The 14,206-nt window shown below is 51.8% G+C and overlaps 2 protein-coding genes across 4 annotated transcripts in view; one reads left to right on the forward strand and one right to left on the reverse strand.

The window, feature by feature from the left end:
• LOC306837186 (ras-specific guanine nucleotide-releasing factor RalGPS1-like) overlaps positions 1 to 14,206 on the forward strand; it is a 47,444-nt gene that overhangs the window by 14,446 nt on the left and 18,792 nt on the right. The window lies entirely within an intron of this gene.
• LOC306837192 (angiopoietin-related protein 2-like) lies at positions 170 to 11,040 on the reverse strand. 2 transcript variants are annotated; one of them, XM_079364756.1, is made up of 6 exons: positions 10,791 to 11,040; positions 9,574 to 10,442; positions 3,722 to 4,673; positions 3,296 to 3,489; positions 1,534 to 1,804; positions 170 to 1,436 (listed from the first exon to the last, which is right to left on the reverse strand). In XM_079364756.1, exons 3-6 carry the CDS (start codon positions 4,638 to 4,640, stop codon positions 1,237 to 1,239), a joined length of 1,584 nt encoding a protein of 527 aa, XP_079220882.1. In that variant the 5' UTR covers positions 4,641 to 4,673; positions 9,574 to 10,442; positions 10,791 to 11,040; the 3' UTR covers positions 170 to 1,236. The 2 variants fall into 2 exon arrangements, with proteins under 2 accessions (XP_079220882.1, XP_079220881.1); XM_079364755.1 differs by lacking the exon at positions 10,791 to 11,040 and having other exon boundaries at positions 9,574 to 10,767.

The following is a 14,206-nucleotide window of genomic DNA, read 5'->3' on the forward strand; positions in this document are numbered from 1 at the left end:
CAGGATCTTCTATTCAGTGTGCCTGATGTGTAACAGCCAATGAGAGCCTGAGTTACCAGGAGGTGTCTGTGCCTGACTCTTTCTCGCTGCTCCGTTTGGCGTTTAGATTATTCTTTGTAACTTAAGAACTGATTTAAAATCTTCATTTTTACATACTTTTATTTTTTTATTTTTTTCCCACCCGTCCTCGTCATGTCGCCCGTGAACTATGACATCATGGCGTGTTGTTATTGTCAGGGACTCGCTCACGAGACAAAGGTTCTCCTGGTGGCGTCCATGTTGCCAACTCGCCACTGGAACGTGGTTAACTCAGTGTGACGTCACTCCCAGCTCAGCGATCTGATGTCCGAGGGAATTGAACGCACCACCATGCAAACACCAGTAATGATCTCAGCACCAGTTAAAGGAACCAGTTTGTTCCCATCGGGCCTGAATATCAAGTCAAAGAAATGTTTTTGTATTTATTGAAGTTCCTGATGTGCACATTATCAACAGTAACACCAATAACACCAATAACACCAATAACACCAGTATGACACCAGTAACACCAGTATAACAACAGTAACACCAGTATAACAACATTAACACCAGTATGACACCAGTAACACCAGTATAACAACAGTAACACCAGTATGACAACAGTCTAACACCAGTGTAAGACCAGTCTAACACCAGTATAAGACCAGTATGACACCAGTATAAGACCAGTATGACACCAGTATGATACCAGTATAACACCAGTATAACACCAGTATAACACCAGTATGATACCAGTATAACACCAGTATGACACCAGTATGACACCAATGTAACACCAGTATGATACCAGTATGACACCATTAGAACACCAGTGTGATACCAGTATGATACCAGTATAACATCAGTATGATGCCAGTATGACACCAGTATAACACCAGTGTGATACCAGTATGACACCAGTATGACACCAGTAACACCAGTATGACACCAGTATAAGAGCAGTAACACCAGTATGACACCAGTATGACACCAGTAACACCAGTATGACACCAGGAGTGTGGGTGAAGTTAAACTCTGACCTGTAATGAGATTAAATACAGACTTTGTTCGGGGTCGTGCGGCGTGGGTTCAGCCTCGCCATGACTCATCAGTTAAATGTCCTGAGGCTGAACGCCGCCTGAGACGGACGCCATGGACCCCTCCGGTCCGTCCCTTTTTTTTTTTTCATTGTCCACTCAAACCAGTCCAACCCGAGTGTCACTGGAAGGTGTTTCCGTTGCGTCGGATCATCATGGTCACCTTCCTCAGAGAGTACGACCCCCCTCTGAACTCGGCCCAGTAGACCCCGTCCTGGTACCGGCTCTTGTAGTGTCCGCCGCGGTACCACACGCCGTTCAGGTTGGAGTGAGCGCAGGCGTTGTACCACCAGCCGCCCTTCTGGTAGTGCGCGCAGTTACCTGCCAACACGAGACACAAGCAGTGAGACGACGGGACGCCACCCCTCCAGCAAAATCAAACCAGCGGTCCAGCACCCGGGACGCCGCCCCCCCTTACCTGTGTAGACGTCGTGGTCTCGGTCCAGCGTGGTGAACTGCTTGCCGTTGTGCCACGTCAGAGAATCTCCGGCGTTGCCGTTGTACCGGCCCACTCGCAGCTTGTAGAAGTCGGACTCGGGTTCGAGTCTGAAGCTGGCGTACTCTGCGAAGGTCTTGCGCCCCGCCCAGTCCTCCATGGTCACCAGCAGCTTGTAGGTTCCCTGACTGGTCAGCCAGTAGATGTTCTCCAGTCCTAACCAGTACTCCCCGTCGATGTTTCCGAAGCCTTGCTGTGGAAGAGAGACAGGAAACCAGTCAGGGACAAATCTTTCCTACCGCTTGATTCACATGGACGAGCCAAGGTGCGGATCTTGTCCCCCCCCCCCCCCCCCCCCTCCCCGCCCCCCCTCGGTCTTGGACGTGGTCTTGGACTGAAACAAACCGACCATGTTTCCAGCGTGTGGCGAGGCTCAGAGCTGCGGTCAGCGCAGCAGTTACATCACACATGGATGTGATCAGGAGGGAGAGTCTGTCTGCCAGAGGAGAGCGTGTGATTGGCTCGAAGGGATGTATTGAGTCATTGAGGAGGGGGGGGGGGGGCAGGGGGAGGGGGGGGTGGAAGAACTCTGCTGGTTTGGGTTTGGGTTAAAGTTCTAAGAGGTTCTTTAGCCGTCCTCACCTCAGACCTCAGGATGTTCACCCTCAGCTCTGCTTGTTTGTTTTCTGCGGTTTCGATGTCGCGTGACGTGATGTCATCAGATGACTCACACGTTACACAACGAGCTGCGGCGGCCAACGTGCTCCGTTCGCTGGAACACAGACTTCAGCTGTGAGCGCTGAAGGTACTTTAATTATTCCATCACTGGGACCTTTTCCTCATTTCCCCACAGCCTCCCATTTTCCTTCTCAGTTACAGTTATTGGGATGTAATTGGTGTGCGATGGGAACGCCAAGCTAAACGTTCCCGCTCTGAACTTCTCCGTCAACATGTTGGAGGAAGAACTCGCTGAGAGAGGACGCCACGCTCGCTTAGCGTCTTCCTGTGTGCTACGTGACAGCAGATGATGTTGGGAGGATGCTGAAGGCACCCGGGAGATCGTCGGTCCTGCAGTAGTTCGACCTTCGCCGAGCGATTCCCCACCCGAGTGCATCCGACCTTTGGACGAGACTCAAGTTTCGAGTTCTTCGCCGTCTGTTTGGCACGTCGGGACCTTCAGACCGACGATGACGTCGTTGTAGGAACAACGAAACGCAACCGCGAACTCTGGCTGTAACGATACCTCACAATGCAATCAAACAAATGCTCGAGGGAGGTCGAGGAGCGCTCGGACCTGGAGGAGGTCGGGACACCTCGGCCTCTCCTGGATCCATCTGAACGTTCCTCAGTTTTAGTCTCCAGCTCGTCTCCTCCTTCACATGTTGTTCATATTTAAAGTACTTTCACATTTTCTTGCAGCTCAGTGGAAAACAGGTGGGTTTTTTTTCCACTTGACCACGACTTTGGTCGACGCTGTAGCATCTCATCTGCACTAGATTATCTACAGTGAGGGAAAAATGTCATGGACGTCCTTCATCCCCTGATGTTTGAGACGTCTGGAGGACGAGTCCTCGGCTTACACTGAGTGAAGCATGCTCCGTCTCAGGAATTTCTCTTTTTCCCGCCCTGAAGATTCTGGAAGCAAAGTCTAAGTCTGCATGTGGACTAAGCTAAGCTAAGCTAACCTTCCCAACGTGCTGCGTCACAGATGCTAGCATGTTTAAATCCACGTTGGGATCCTTACCTTGTACGTCTCCCAGTTCCTGAAGAAGTTGACGGATCCGTCCTGGCGTCTCTGGATGACGGTCCAGCCTCCCGGGTCGTGTCTCTGGTCACACCACACCTGCATGAGTTTGTTGCTGTTGTCCGGTCTGAGGAGGAACATGCCGCTGGTGGAGTATCTGTTCTCCAGAGCCTCCAGGCAGTCTCTGAACGGACCTGCAGGGGGGAAGAACAACACGCTCAGTGACCGAGCGGCGTGGGACCGGCGTTCCCTTTGAGCACCGGGCGAGGTCATTCAAACGTTACATAAACTGAGCTGCACCTCTGACCTCTAAGTCCCAGAAAGCTTTGCAGCAGTGTGTATAAACTATAGTGATGTGTATGCAGGATGAACACTAGAGGGCGTCAGAGAGTCTGCATGGACTCGCTTCAGTCTGTGTGTTCTCACCTGAGGGCTCGTTGGTGAAGCTGTAGATGGTGCTGGGCATCGTGGGTAGTGGAGGCGGCAGTGCTTTGGCGTTCTGGTCGTTCTGGATCTCGTTGGTCATGGGGTGGTTGGTGTGTCGGGGGTGTGTGGGGGGGTGGAAGGGTCTGTACCCTCCAGGAGAGAGAGCCGGTCTCTGAGGAGGAGGAGGAGGAGGGAGGACGGGGGGCTGAGGGTGGACTGGACGTCTCCTCTCCTGCCCCCCTCCATATGTTTGGTGTCCCCCCCCGTAGGCGAGTCCGCCCCCCCTCCGGCAGTTCTCCTCCAGCTGCTGCAGCAGGGCGCTCTGGTTGCCGGCGAGCGCTGACAGGTGCTGGTACTTGAGCTCCAGATCTTGGTATCGCGAGGCGAGTTGACCCATGGAGTTGGTCTGGTTGAGGACGCGCGTCTCGAGCTGCGACGCCTCGAGCGCATTGTCCCGTTTGCGGATGATCTCGTGCAGCAGCTGCATGTAGAGCTGCGTCACTCGTGAGTTCATGTTGCGGCTCTCTTTCCGGAGCAGCTTCACCTCGTTCACCAGACCGCCGTCCACCTCCACCAGCTGCTGCAGCACCTCTATCTGCAGCCGCTGCTTCTGCAGCTCGCTGTTCAGGAGCTCCAGCTCCTGCTTGTTGACCCGGTTCTCCAGCAGGGCATCGGGCTCCTTGGAGTTCACGCAGATGGCGCCCGTGTTTTTCTGCTGAGGAACGATGAAGGTGTAGGAACATTTGTCCGTTTGGGACGCGCCGTGGTCGACGGCCCGTTTCTGTCGGTTCATAGTGTAAAAAAAGTCTCTCTCCAGGACGTCGTCGCTGGTCCCCATTTCCTGAGCCGCATCTTGGAGGGACAACCCGGGTCCGGACAGAACCAGGACCAGCAGCAAAACCATCACAGGGAGGATCATGGTGCAGTCCGGCTGCACCGCAAATAACAATCTCTGCAACAGAAAGGAGGCGGGGCATAATCAGTCAATCATAATCACTGTGTGTCTGCTGGAGCACAGATCTGGCTGCTTGCACAATTTAAATCTCAGCTCAGGGACTGAAATGTTTACAATCCACGCTGCAGCCAAGCTGTCCGTCACCGAGAGAGAAAGAGAGAGAGGGGGAGAGAGAGAGAGACAGAGAGAGAGAGAGAGAGAGAGAGCGAGAACGACGGCCTGATACCAAAGGGTCAAAATGACCGAAATGTGACTTCAGCTGATTCGGGACTTTGACTCGTTTTCACTCAGCGTGTGTGAGACTGTTTCTGTCGCTCTCTCCGACCCCGAGGAGCTCACGTTCTCACACACACACACACACACACACACACACACACACACACACACACACACACACACACACACACACACACACACACACACACACACACACACACACACACACACAGTTGACGGCGTGATGGGGAGCTGTGCAGAAGTTCACAGAGGAGCCGTGGTAGCAGATTGTTTCTCAAGCTTTCATCACTGTTAACGTCTTCCAGAAGTCTCCATGTGTCCCCCTTTTTATCCACACATTTAACAGATTATCGAGCCCAGTCCCTCCCGGCCCTGTAAACGCCTCGGCCTCCTCAACGGCTCGCAGGAAGTCGTTTTAATGTAACGAAGCTTTGAGTGATTACACATCTATGAGCTCTTATGGAAGTCCAGAGACTCGTGTCTGACAGCGAGGAGGTTCGAATGTGTGAGGACAAGATTTGTCTTCTTCACGTCTTCTCTAAAAGCTCTTCAGCTTGTTGAGTTCTTTTGATTCTTTTGTTTCTAACTTGTCAGAGATGGTTCAGGAGCAGAGAGGGACGCACGGGGTTAACGGCGTCCTCACACTGACCCTGGCGTGGATGGTTCCAGTGAAAACATGTCCTCTTTATTAAAGTATGACTAAGATGTCCTGCTCACGCTCTCTTGTCTCAGACGTTGTGTAACAGCGCTCGCCTCTGTGTTTCGGCGCTGCTTCTCTTCTCTCGTTTTGGTTCGAGGCGAAAATGTTTCACAGCTCGGGAATGTTCTCCAGCAGAAGGAGAGGATCCTCCCCTCTCAGCCGCCGCTATCATCACATGTTACTACATCATCACACCTCCTGCCAACGGCTGCCTCAGATCAGATCATTCTGTCACTGCGGGTGGACATCATCGTTTCCCCGTCTTGCAGCAGGCTCTGCGGTTTTTAAGATCAAATACTGCAAATCAAATTTATGGTGCACGTCGGTGAGCTCAGCATGTGGGCAGAGAAAAAGTAATTTAGTGTTTTTTATTTTCCTCTTCTAAGGCAGAGAGACTCATGGAGTCGTCTGCAGCACATTAAAACACATACGAGTCCCTGCAGTGCGTCCAACAAACTCTTATGAGGCAATCTGTTTTAAGGAGAAGTGCTGGAAGGCCGATGGAAATGTGCAGGCGAGGAAACACGTCGCCGGCTCCGGCATGCTGCGGTCAGACGGACATAAAGGTTCCAGATTATTCATTTAAACAAGTTTATAAAAGTCTCAAACAAGTGTTAAAAATCATCACGTCTGTTTCAGAGCAGTTATCAGGTGAACAGGTGTTGCAGCGATGGAAGCGGGCAGTGGAACTGCTTCAGATAGAAGTGATTGTACCCGAGCTAAAAAGCCTCTGCATGTTTCTAATAAGCTCCAGCAGCAGAAAGCTGCTCAAACTAGGATCAATGTTGGAGATGAAACATGGAGAGAGGTTAGAACGCAGAAAGCTTTACAGACCCATGCAGAGCTGGCTAAACACTGAAGCTACAGTGTCCACCACATGCAGAGCTGGCTAAACACTGAAGCTACAGTGTCCACCACATGCAGAGCAGGCTAAACACTGAAGCTACAGTGTCCACCACATGCAGAGCTGGCTAAACACTGAAGCTACAGTGTCCACCACATGCAGAGCTGGCTAAACACTGAAGCTACAGTGTCCACCACATGCAGAGCTGGCTAAACACTGAAGCTACAGTGTCCACCACATGCAGAGCTGGCTAAACACTGAAGCTACAGTGTCCACCACATGCAGAGCTGGATAAACACTGAAGCTACAGTGTCCACCACGTGCAGAGCTGGCTAAACACTGAAGCTACAGTGTCCACCACATGCAGAGCTGGCTAAACACTGAAGCTACAGTGTCCACCACATGCTGACCTGTGTGAGAGGAGGGGGCGGAGCCAGACAGCTCTCTGTGATGATTAGAGTTTAGACTGCAGTACTCATTTTAAACACTGGGGGGCTGCAATAAGAAACCCAGAATTGATTCAATAGTGTTTTTTTTCTTATTTGTGTTTCCATGATACTGAAACAGATCTTGATATAATTCGGTATTTACGAGTGTCATGTTACGTTTTGAAGTTCTGCTTCCATGTCGTCACTGTTTCCAGTCGATCTTCCACTTTTAAGCCCTATAAAACAGCCGTCCTCTGACCAATGAGCTGATGTCACTGCGGCTTCGCTCACTTCTGTTTACAGTCAAACCTCCGGCTTGTTTTGTTTGAGATTATAACACAGAGTGATGGAGGCTCCACGTTACTTTGATCCAGCTCGGACTCCGTGATCTTTTCTTTGGCTTTAAAGCCAGTTGGACTCATTAATCGGTTACTCGTGTTTCTACTGCAGCGCCTGAATCTCTCTGCAGCGCTGATTTAATTGGACAGACTTTGAAGCGTGCCCAGACGGCAGACTCTCACATGTGTTTTCGATTACGTGGCCGTGTTATCTGACTTGTTCACACTTGTTCATGAGGCATTTGGCGCCGACACGGACAGAGGCTCAAACTGACTGTTGACAGAAAAAAGCAGATGAGTCGTTTAATGACGGACGAATCAAGTCGGATTACTTTGAAGGAAGTAAGGAAGTTGTGTTTCTCGAGGTGAGATGCGCCACCTAGTGGCAATGGCTGCATTACAGCTTCGACACAACGTTTAGCCGTTTATCCCCATTTGAATCTCTCTGTTTTAACGTGTTCAAAGTTTCAGATCGTGAGCTCGATGTCTGCAGGGGGCGCTAAACGGCGTGCTCTAAACGGCATGTTCTAAACGGCGTGCTCTAAACGGCGTGCTCTAAACGGCGTGTTCTAAACGGCGTGTTCTGCCACATTTGAAACCAAGAAATTGACCAGGCGGCTTCAAGCCTCGACGTGAGCCGTTCTAACCTCGTGCATAGCCCTCCCCTGGCAGCCCTGCAGCGTTCTGCCTCACCCTGGAAGGCCTTCAGAGAGCTGGCCAATCAGAAGAGAAGGGGCACGGAGGAGGGGGGAGGGGCCTTAACGAGACAGCAGCTGAGGCTGAAGTGAGGGGTTAGGTTTCATGAAAGGAGGAGACGGGAGCTGAACCATGACTCGGCGTTTTCTCGGATGTTTCTGCTGAACGCTGCGTCCTCCTGTCGCTCAGCCTTCAGAGCTTTTTATTGGCTTGTAGCCTGGCGGCGTCTGGACCAGCCTCGGGTTTTCCTCTCAGCTGTGGGACACTGTGACGCTGTGACGTGTGTGGTACAGAGCGGTGGAAACAGAGAGGAAGCTGTGTGCCGTGGTTAACCACACTGTGTTCTGGTTCATTCAAAGACTGACTCAGTGTTTCTTCACGGGGCTTCTGTAGAGCGCCACTGTTCGAACAGGACGTGGTTATGTGTCGTAGGCCTGATGGAGAGGAGTCTGAAGCGCCTCCATTTATCTTCTCTGTTTGCTGAAAATGTCACGCAGCTTCTTTAGAGCTCATGATGCACAAATGGAACTCTTGTTAAAGTCCGTCAGAAGCGTGCGGCGAGCTCGCCAAAGCACACGACACAACGACCTTTTCTATTCCAGCTTTTTGTTCTGTTCTGAAACCAGAAGGTCAGCGGATGAAAGACTTCTGACTGATCGTTTATCTGACTTCATAAAGACATTAAGTAAGCCCCGCCCCCCCGACACCTGAGAGATGACATCATGACTGTGAACACGCCACCAGAGATACGTTCCGTTTCCTCCTGCATGCTCATTGGCTCAACTTCACATGGCATTGATAGGAAGGCGCCTGTCACTTCCACGCCCTTCTTTTCACCCATGATAAGCTAAGTGAGGTCCAGACCCTGGTGGTCCAGACCCTGGTGGACCAAACCCTGGTTGTCCAGACCCTGGTAGTCCAGACCCTGGTGGTCCAGACCCTGGTGATCAGGACCCTGGTGGACCAGACCCTGGTGGTCAGGACCCTGGTGGACCAGACCCTGGTGGTCAGGACCCTGGTGGTCCAGACCCTGGTGGTCCAAACCCTGGTGGACCAGACCCTGGTGGACCAGACCCTGGTGACGTTGGAGCGAGCCTGGATCAGAGAGGTGTTGATTGGTAATGCCGGACACTAGCGACCCTGCAGCTGTGCACAAGCACACGTGGAGGATTCGTGTCTCGTGCACACTCATGACGCAACGCTCCCTGGCGCCCACTGTTTCATAATCCAGCACTTCTCTGCAGCTGGAGGGAAAGCCTGCAGCCAGCCCAGTGCTCCCACTGAGGAGAGGAGGACTGGAACCAGTGCAGACAGAAACATGCAGGGAGTCGAGCTGAAGTCTGAGGAGGAAGGAAACGCTGAACACAATCACATCCGTGTCCAGAGGCATCAAACCGTCACAGACCCAGAGTGTGTGTGAGACGTGTCCTTGTGTGTGTGTGTGTGTGTGTGTGAGACGTGTCCTCATGTAAACTCTCACTGAAGAGGAGGACAGCTGAGGGACATGCATTCAGGACGCTCTCCACTCATTAATTTACTGATGATCGACGGGATCGGAGAGTGAACTGTGTGTCCTGAAGGCTGGAGTCAGGCGTGTGCGTACATGTGAGTGTGTGTGTGAGTGTGTGTGTGTGTGTGTGATCGTCTCACTCACCGCGGCTCTGCCTCCTCGGCTCGTCTGACTCCCAGCGTTCAGCAGTCACTCCTCATGTCCTCTTCATCCTCTCGGCTTGGTTTCTCTCCCCGCTGTGATGTCTCTCCTCCGTCAGAGCTCGGTGAGGCGGCAGGAAGCAGCCGGGTGAGGCGGCAGGAAGCAGCCGGGTGAGGCGGCAGGAAGCAGCCGGGTGAGGTGGCAGGAGGCAGCCGGGTGGTTACTGGTTTGTCTCCACCTGAGGATCGTCCACTGAGCTCTCAGTCTGTTCCTCCTTGTCCTCGCTCTGCTGCCATCACTGTGACTCTGATCCTTCTGATCCTCCTCGCAGTAATAGAGCTGTGAGCTGCAGAGACGCCCACTTTACCCTCCCCTCCACCGCAGGGAGACTCCCAGCCCCCCCCGCCCACACACACACACACACACACACACAGAAAGCCTCCAGCTAGCCCAGCACTCCCACTGAGGAGCAGGCTGGGAGGACTGGGAGGGCTGAGCGGCAGCTGCGTGTGCTGCAGGGAGGTCCTGACTTTACTCTTCTGTTTCTGCAGAAAGATCTCAACTGGACTAAGGCAGTCCTGGTCTCAGGCAGTCCTGGTCTCAGGCTGTCCTGGACTCAAGTGGTCCTGGTCTCAGGCAGTCCTGGACTCAGGCAGTCCTGGACTCAAGTGGTCCTGGTCTCAGGTAGTCCTGGACCCAGGCAGTCCTGGACTCAAGTGGTCCTGGTCTCAGGTAGTCCTGGACCCAGGCAGTCCTAGACTCAAGTGGTCCTGGTCTCAGGCAGTCCTGGACTCAGGTAGTCGGGGATCCAGGCAGTCCTGGACCCAGGCAGTCTTGGGCTCAGGCAGTCCTGGACTCAGGCGGTCCTGGTCCTGGAGTCTGCACTCTGAGATGTTGATCTCTGGGCTCAGGCAGTCCTGGACTCAGGCGGTCCTGGTCCTGGAGTCTGCACTCTGAGATGTTGATCTCTGGGCTCAGGCAGTCCTGGTCCTGGAGTCTGCACTCTGAGATGTTGATCTCTGGGCTCAGGCAGTCCTGGACTCAGGCGGTCCTGGTCCTGGAGTCTGCACTCTGAGATGTTGATCTCTGGGCTCAGGCAGTCCTGGTCCTGGAGTCTGCACTCTGAGATGTTGATCTCTGGGCTCAGGCGGTCCTGGACTCAGGCGGTCCTGGAGTCTGCACTCTGAGATGTTGATCTCTGGGCTCAGGCGGTCCTGGACTCAGGCAGTCCTGGTCCTGGAGTCTGCACTCTGAGATGTTGATCTCTGGGCTCAGGCGGTCCTGGACTCAGGCGGTCCTGGAGTCTGCACTCTGAGATGTTGATCTCTGGGCTCAGGCGGTCCTGGTCCTGGAGTCTGCACTCTGAGATGTTGATCTCTGGGCTCAGGCGGTCCTGGTCCTGGAGTCTGCACTCTGAGATGTTGATCTCTGGGCTCAGGCGGAGTCGCTGCGTTTGTTGTGTTGTCATAGAAACAACATCTGACAGAACTCTGAGGACAAATATCCAGTGAGTCATCCTGTTTGTTTTTAATCAGTGCTGATGTATGATAGGCCGTCATCCACGCCGTGCAGAACATTTGTCTGAGGTCACGGACCGTGTTTCCTCGCAGACTGTGGAGGAACCTTAGGTTGTTGTTGTTGTTGTTGTTGTTGTTGTTTGACTTCCACTGGAGGTCAAAGGTTGCACGCTGCCCCCTCCAGGTGAACTCTCCTGATTACATCCTGCTGCCTTCTCTGACCCGACGCTCAGCCTGCAGATATCTGGACTCAAAGAACAGCAGCGTCACTGAAGGACTGACAGTAACCTGTAAGGTGTCGACATATTGATACTGACCTTAAACTCGACACATCGTCTCCCCTCGTAAGATCCAAACTCAAAGACTGGTGCCTGTTTTGGATCCAGAGATTTGTTGCTCCTAAGGCGTGTTGAGTTTCAAAGAGGTTCGAGTCAAAGCGGCAGGTTTGTTTGAAAAGTCGTCGAGGGCGGGGGAGGAGAAGACAAAGAAGACACGAGAGAATCTTCAGCTAAATCAAAAAGTCAACAAACATCCTAATTCACAAACACAACAGAGAAGCTGCCCAGTAACAACCTGCGAGTCCCCCTGCAGCTCCACGCAGCAGAGCGTGACGCCGCCGCTCTGCTGCTTCCTCTACCTTTCATGTTCACTGTACGTCACGCCACCCTGACTCCGTCCCCCGTCTGGGATTCATAAAGGAGGGGCGAGTCTCAGCCTGCGGGCGCCGTGCTCTGAAGGAGCCGATAACCACCTGCAGGACGGAGATTCTTTATTCAGAGGAGCAGATAAAGGAAGCTGTCTTCATCCACTAAACCAACATCTACAATCTCAACCAGAATAAAAAGTCAATAAATAGATGGAAACACTTTTGTTCAGAGACTTCCTGCAGGATTTGAATGAGCAGAACGTGTCTGAACCAATCCACAGAGAAACGTCTTTGATTCAAATCCTCCGCTCTCAAAAGAAAATGAACGCATGAAAACTATTCATAGCTTTCACTTGATGTCACTCCTTGTTTTATACCATAGAGCTCTATGTTAAAATGTCCAACTTTACAGCTGCAGTTCCTCCAGTGTCCACTAGAGTCTGTCTCCTGCAGTGAGTCAGTCTCCATAGAGCTCTATGTTAAAATGTCCAACTTTACAGCTGCAGTTCCTCCGGTGTCCACTAGAGTCTGTCTCCTGCAGTGAGTCAGTCTCCATAGAGCTCTATGTTAAAATGTCCAACTTTACAGCTGCAGTTCCTCCAGTGTCCACTAGAGTCTGTCTCCTGCAGTGAGTCAGTCTCCATAGAGCTCTATGTTAAAATGTCCAACTTTACAGCTGCAGTTCCTCCAGTGTCCACTAGAGTCTGTCTCCTGCAGTGAGTCAGTCTCCATAGAGCTCTATGTTAAAATGTCCAACTTTACAGCTGCAGTTCCTCCAGTGTCCACTAGAGTCTGTCTCCTGCAGTGAGTCAGTCTCCATAGAGCTCTATGTTAAAATAAACATGTTTACAGTCTGGTATAAAAGCAAATGAGAGGGTGTGGCCTCTTAGAGTGAGAGGTGGGAGCAGCTAGCTGTCGTAGCCCCTGACCTTTGACCTCTGGGTGTGTTTGTGCTGTTGGAGCCTTTTGTTAGTTAACTTGTTTAGGGAACATCTTTTCCACAGTTCCATGTGTTGTCATCGTACAAATTCAAAAAGGCTGTTCAGACAAACCATAGTTCTTGTAAACATCGGATGATCTGCCTTGGATGCTGCAGCGCCCTCTATGGGTGGTGTTAGAGGAGAACTGTTGGGTTTTTAGAAAGAGAGGCTCACATGTGAACTGCTGCTGACTGCTGGTCCTGGATGACTTTCTGATGTGATGTAATAAAAATAAAAGTGTTTGCTGTGCGTCAGTGATTGATGGAGACAGGAAACACAGCTGAGACACATTCTGGATCCATCAGCATGACATCATCGGCAAACACTGGTTATCATGTTGTGTGGAGTTCCACAGATGTTGGCGATGGGTCTGGAGCTGCCAGCACAGCTGATATCACGGAGGCTGGGACGGTCCCGGGGGGGTTTGGGTGGAACACGTTGAGGAATGCAACACAGAGGACTCGGTGTCTCAGAACAGGTCCGTCTCCCTCTTCTTCGTGTCCTCGGCTGATTCCTGAAGCTGTCAAAGGACTCCTCGTGTTTAACCCCTTCCCCTCCTGATTTCCACCCCGGCCTCGTCTGCTGAGCGGTCCTCAGAGACCTGATGAAGGTCCGGCCTGCTTTTTTAAGGGCTATTCTCAGACCCGGTCCAGAGACATAGAAGACCCCTGAGTTTGAAAGGTTCTCTCTCAGGGGAACTCGAGGATATGTTTGTGTTTCTTTTATCATTGAAAGCCTCCGAAAGATCCAGCTCAAAAAAAGAACCTGCAGATCCTCCTCCATATTTCAACGAAAAGAGAATATGAGGATATTATGTGTGTGTGTGTGTGTGTGTGTGTGTGTGCATCAGCTGCAGAAGGTCAGGGCTCTCTCCTGACCTCTGCTCTATGACCTCTGACCTCTGTGATGGCTGACCTCCTCTCTGATACTGAAGACGTCTCTGTGAGGGTCTGTGGGGTCTTTGCCTCCCTGAACGTTTCCTGTTCCTGTGAAATCACAGCAGACCGTCGACAACCAACACAAATCACCTCATCTTTGCACGTTTTTCTGCAGATTTGACTTTTTATTTGTTTTAGATCAGATCAACATCACTCACTGACTCCGTCTGAAACTATCCGCTCACGCAGGTTCTGCAGGTTCTGCAGGTTCTGCAGGTTCTGTCAGGCGTCGGCACAGCTTAAAGGTTCCTGATCTGGACTTGACTGTAAATCTCTTCCAGTTAAATCAACGGACGACATTAATAATTACATCTGCTTCACTCGGCTTTGCCAGCCTTTCCAGTCCACAGGTGCATTGTGGGTGTTTTTCCTGGAGTTTTATTGTGAGTTTTATGAATGCACATTCTTCAGCACGTCCACCTGTGCCCTCTGGACTTTTCCACTGAACTATAAAATGCTGCGGCTGCTCACTTTTTTTTTCTTTTCCACTTCCTCCCTCAGACACACAGAGAACACTAACCCAAAGTGTGGACGGCTCAGGTCCAGGATCAGCTC

This window comes from Symphodus melops (genome assembly GCF_947650265.1).
Source record: "Symphodus melops genome assembly, chromosome: 16".
Taxonomy (NCBI): Eukaryota; Metazoa; Chordata; class Actinopteri; order Labriformes; family Labridae; genus Symphodus; species Symphodus melops.

Coding starts and splice junctions, on each gene's coding strand:
- LOC306837192 (XM_079364756.1), bottom strand. CDS start 4,640: ATGATCCTCCCTGTGATGGTTTTGCTGCTGGTCCTGGTTCTGTCCGGA. Junction 3,490..3,721: donor CTTCACCAACGAGCCCTCAG/GTGAGAACACAC, acceptor TCCCCCCTGCAG/GTCCGTTCAGAGACTGCCTG. Junction 1,437..1,533: donor AGACCACGACGTCTACACAG/GTAAGGGGGGGC, acceptor TCGTGTTGGCAG/GTAACTGCGCGCACTACCAG.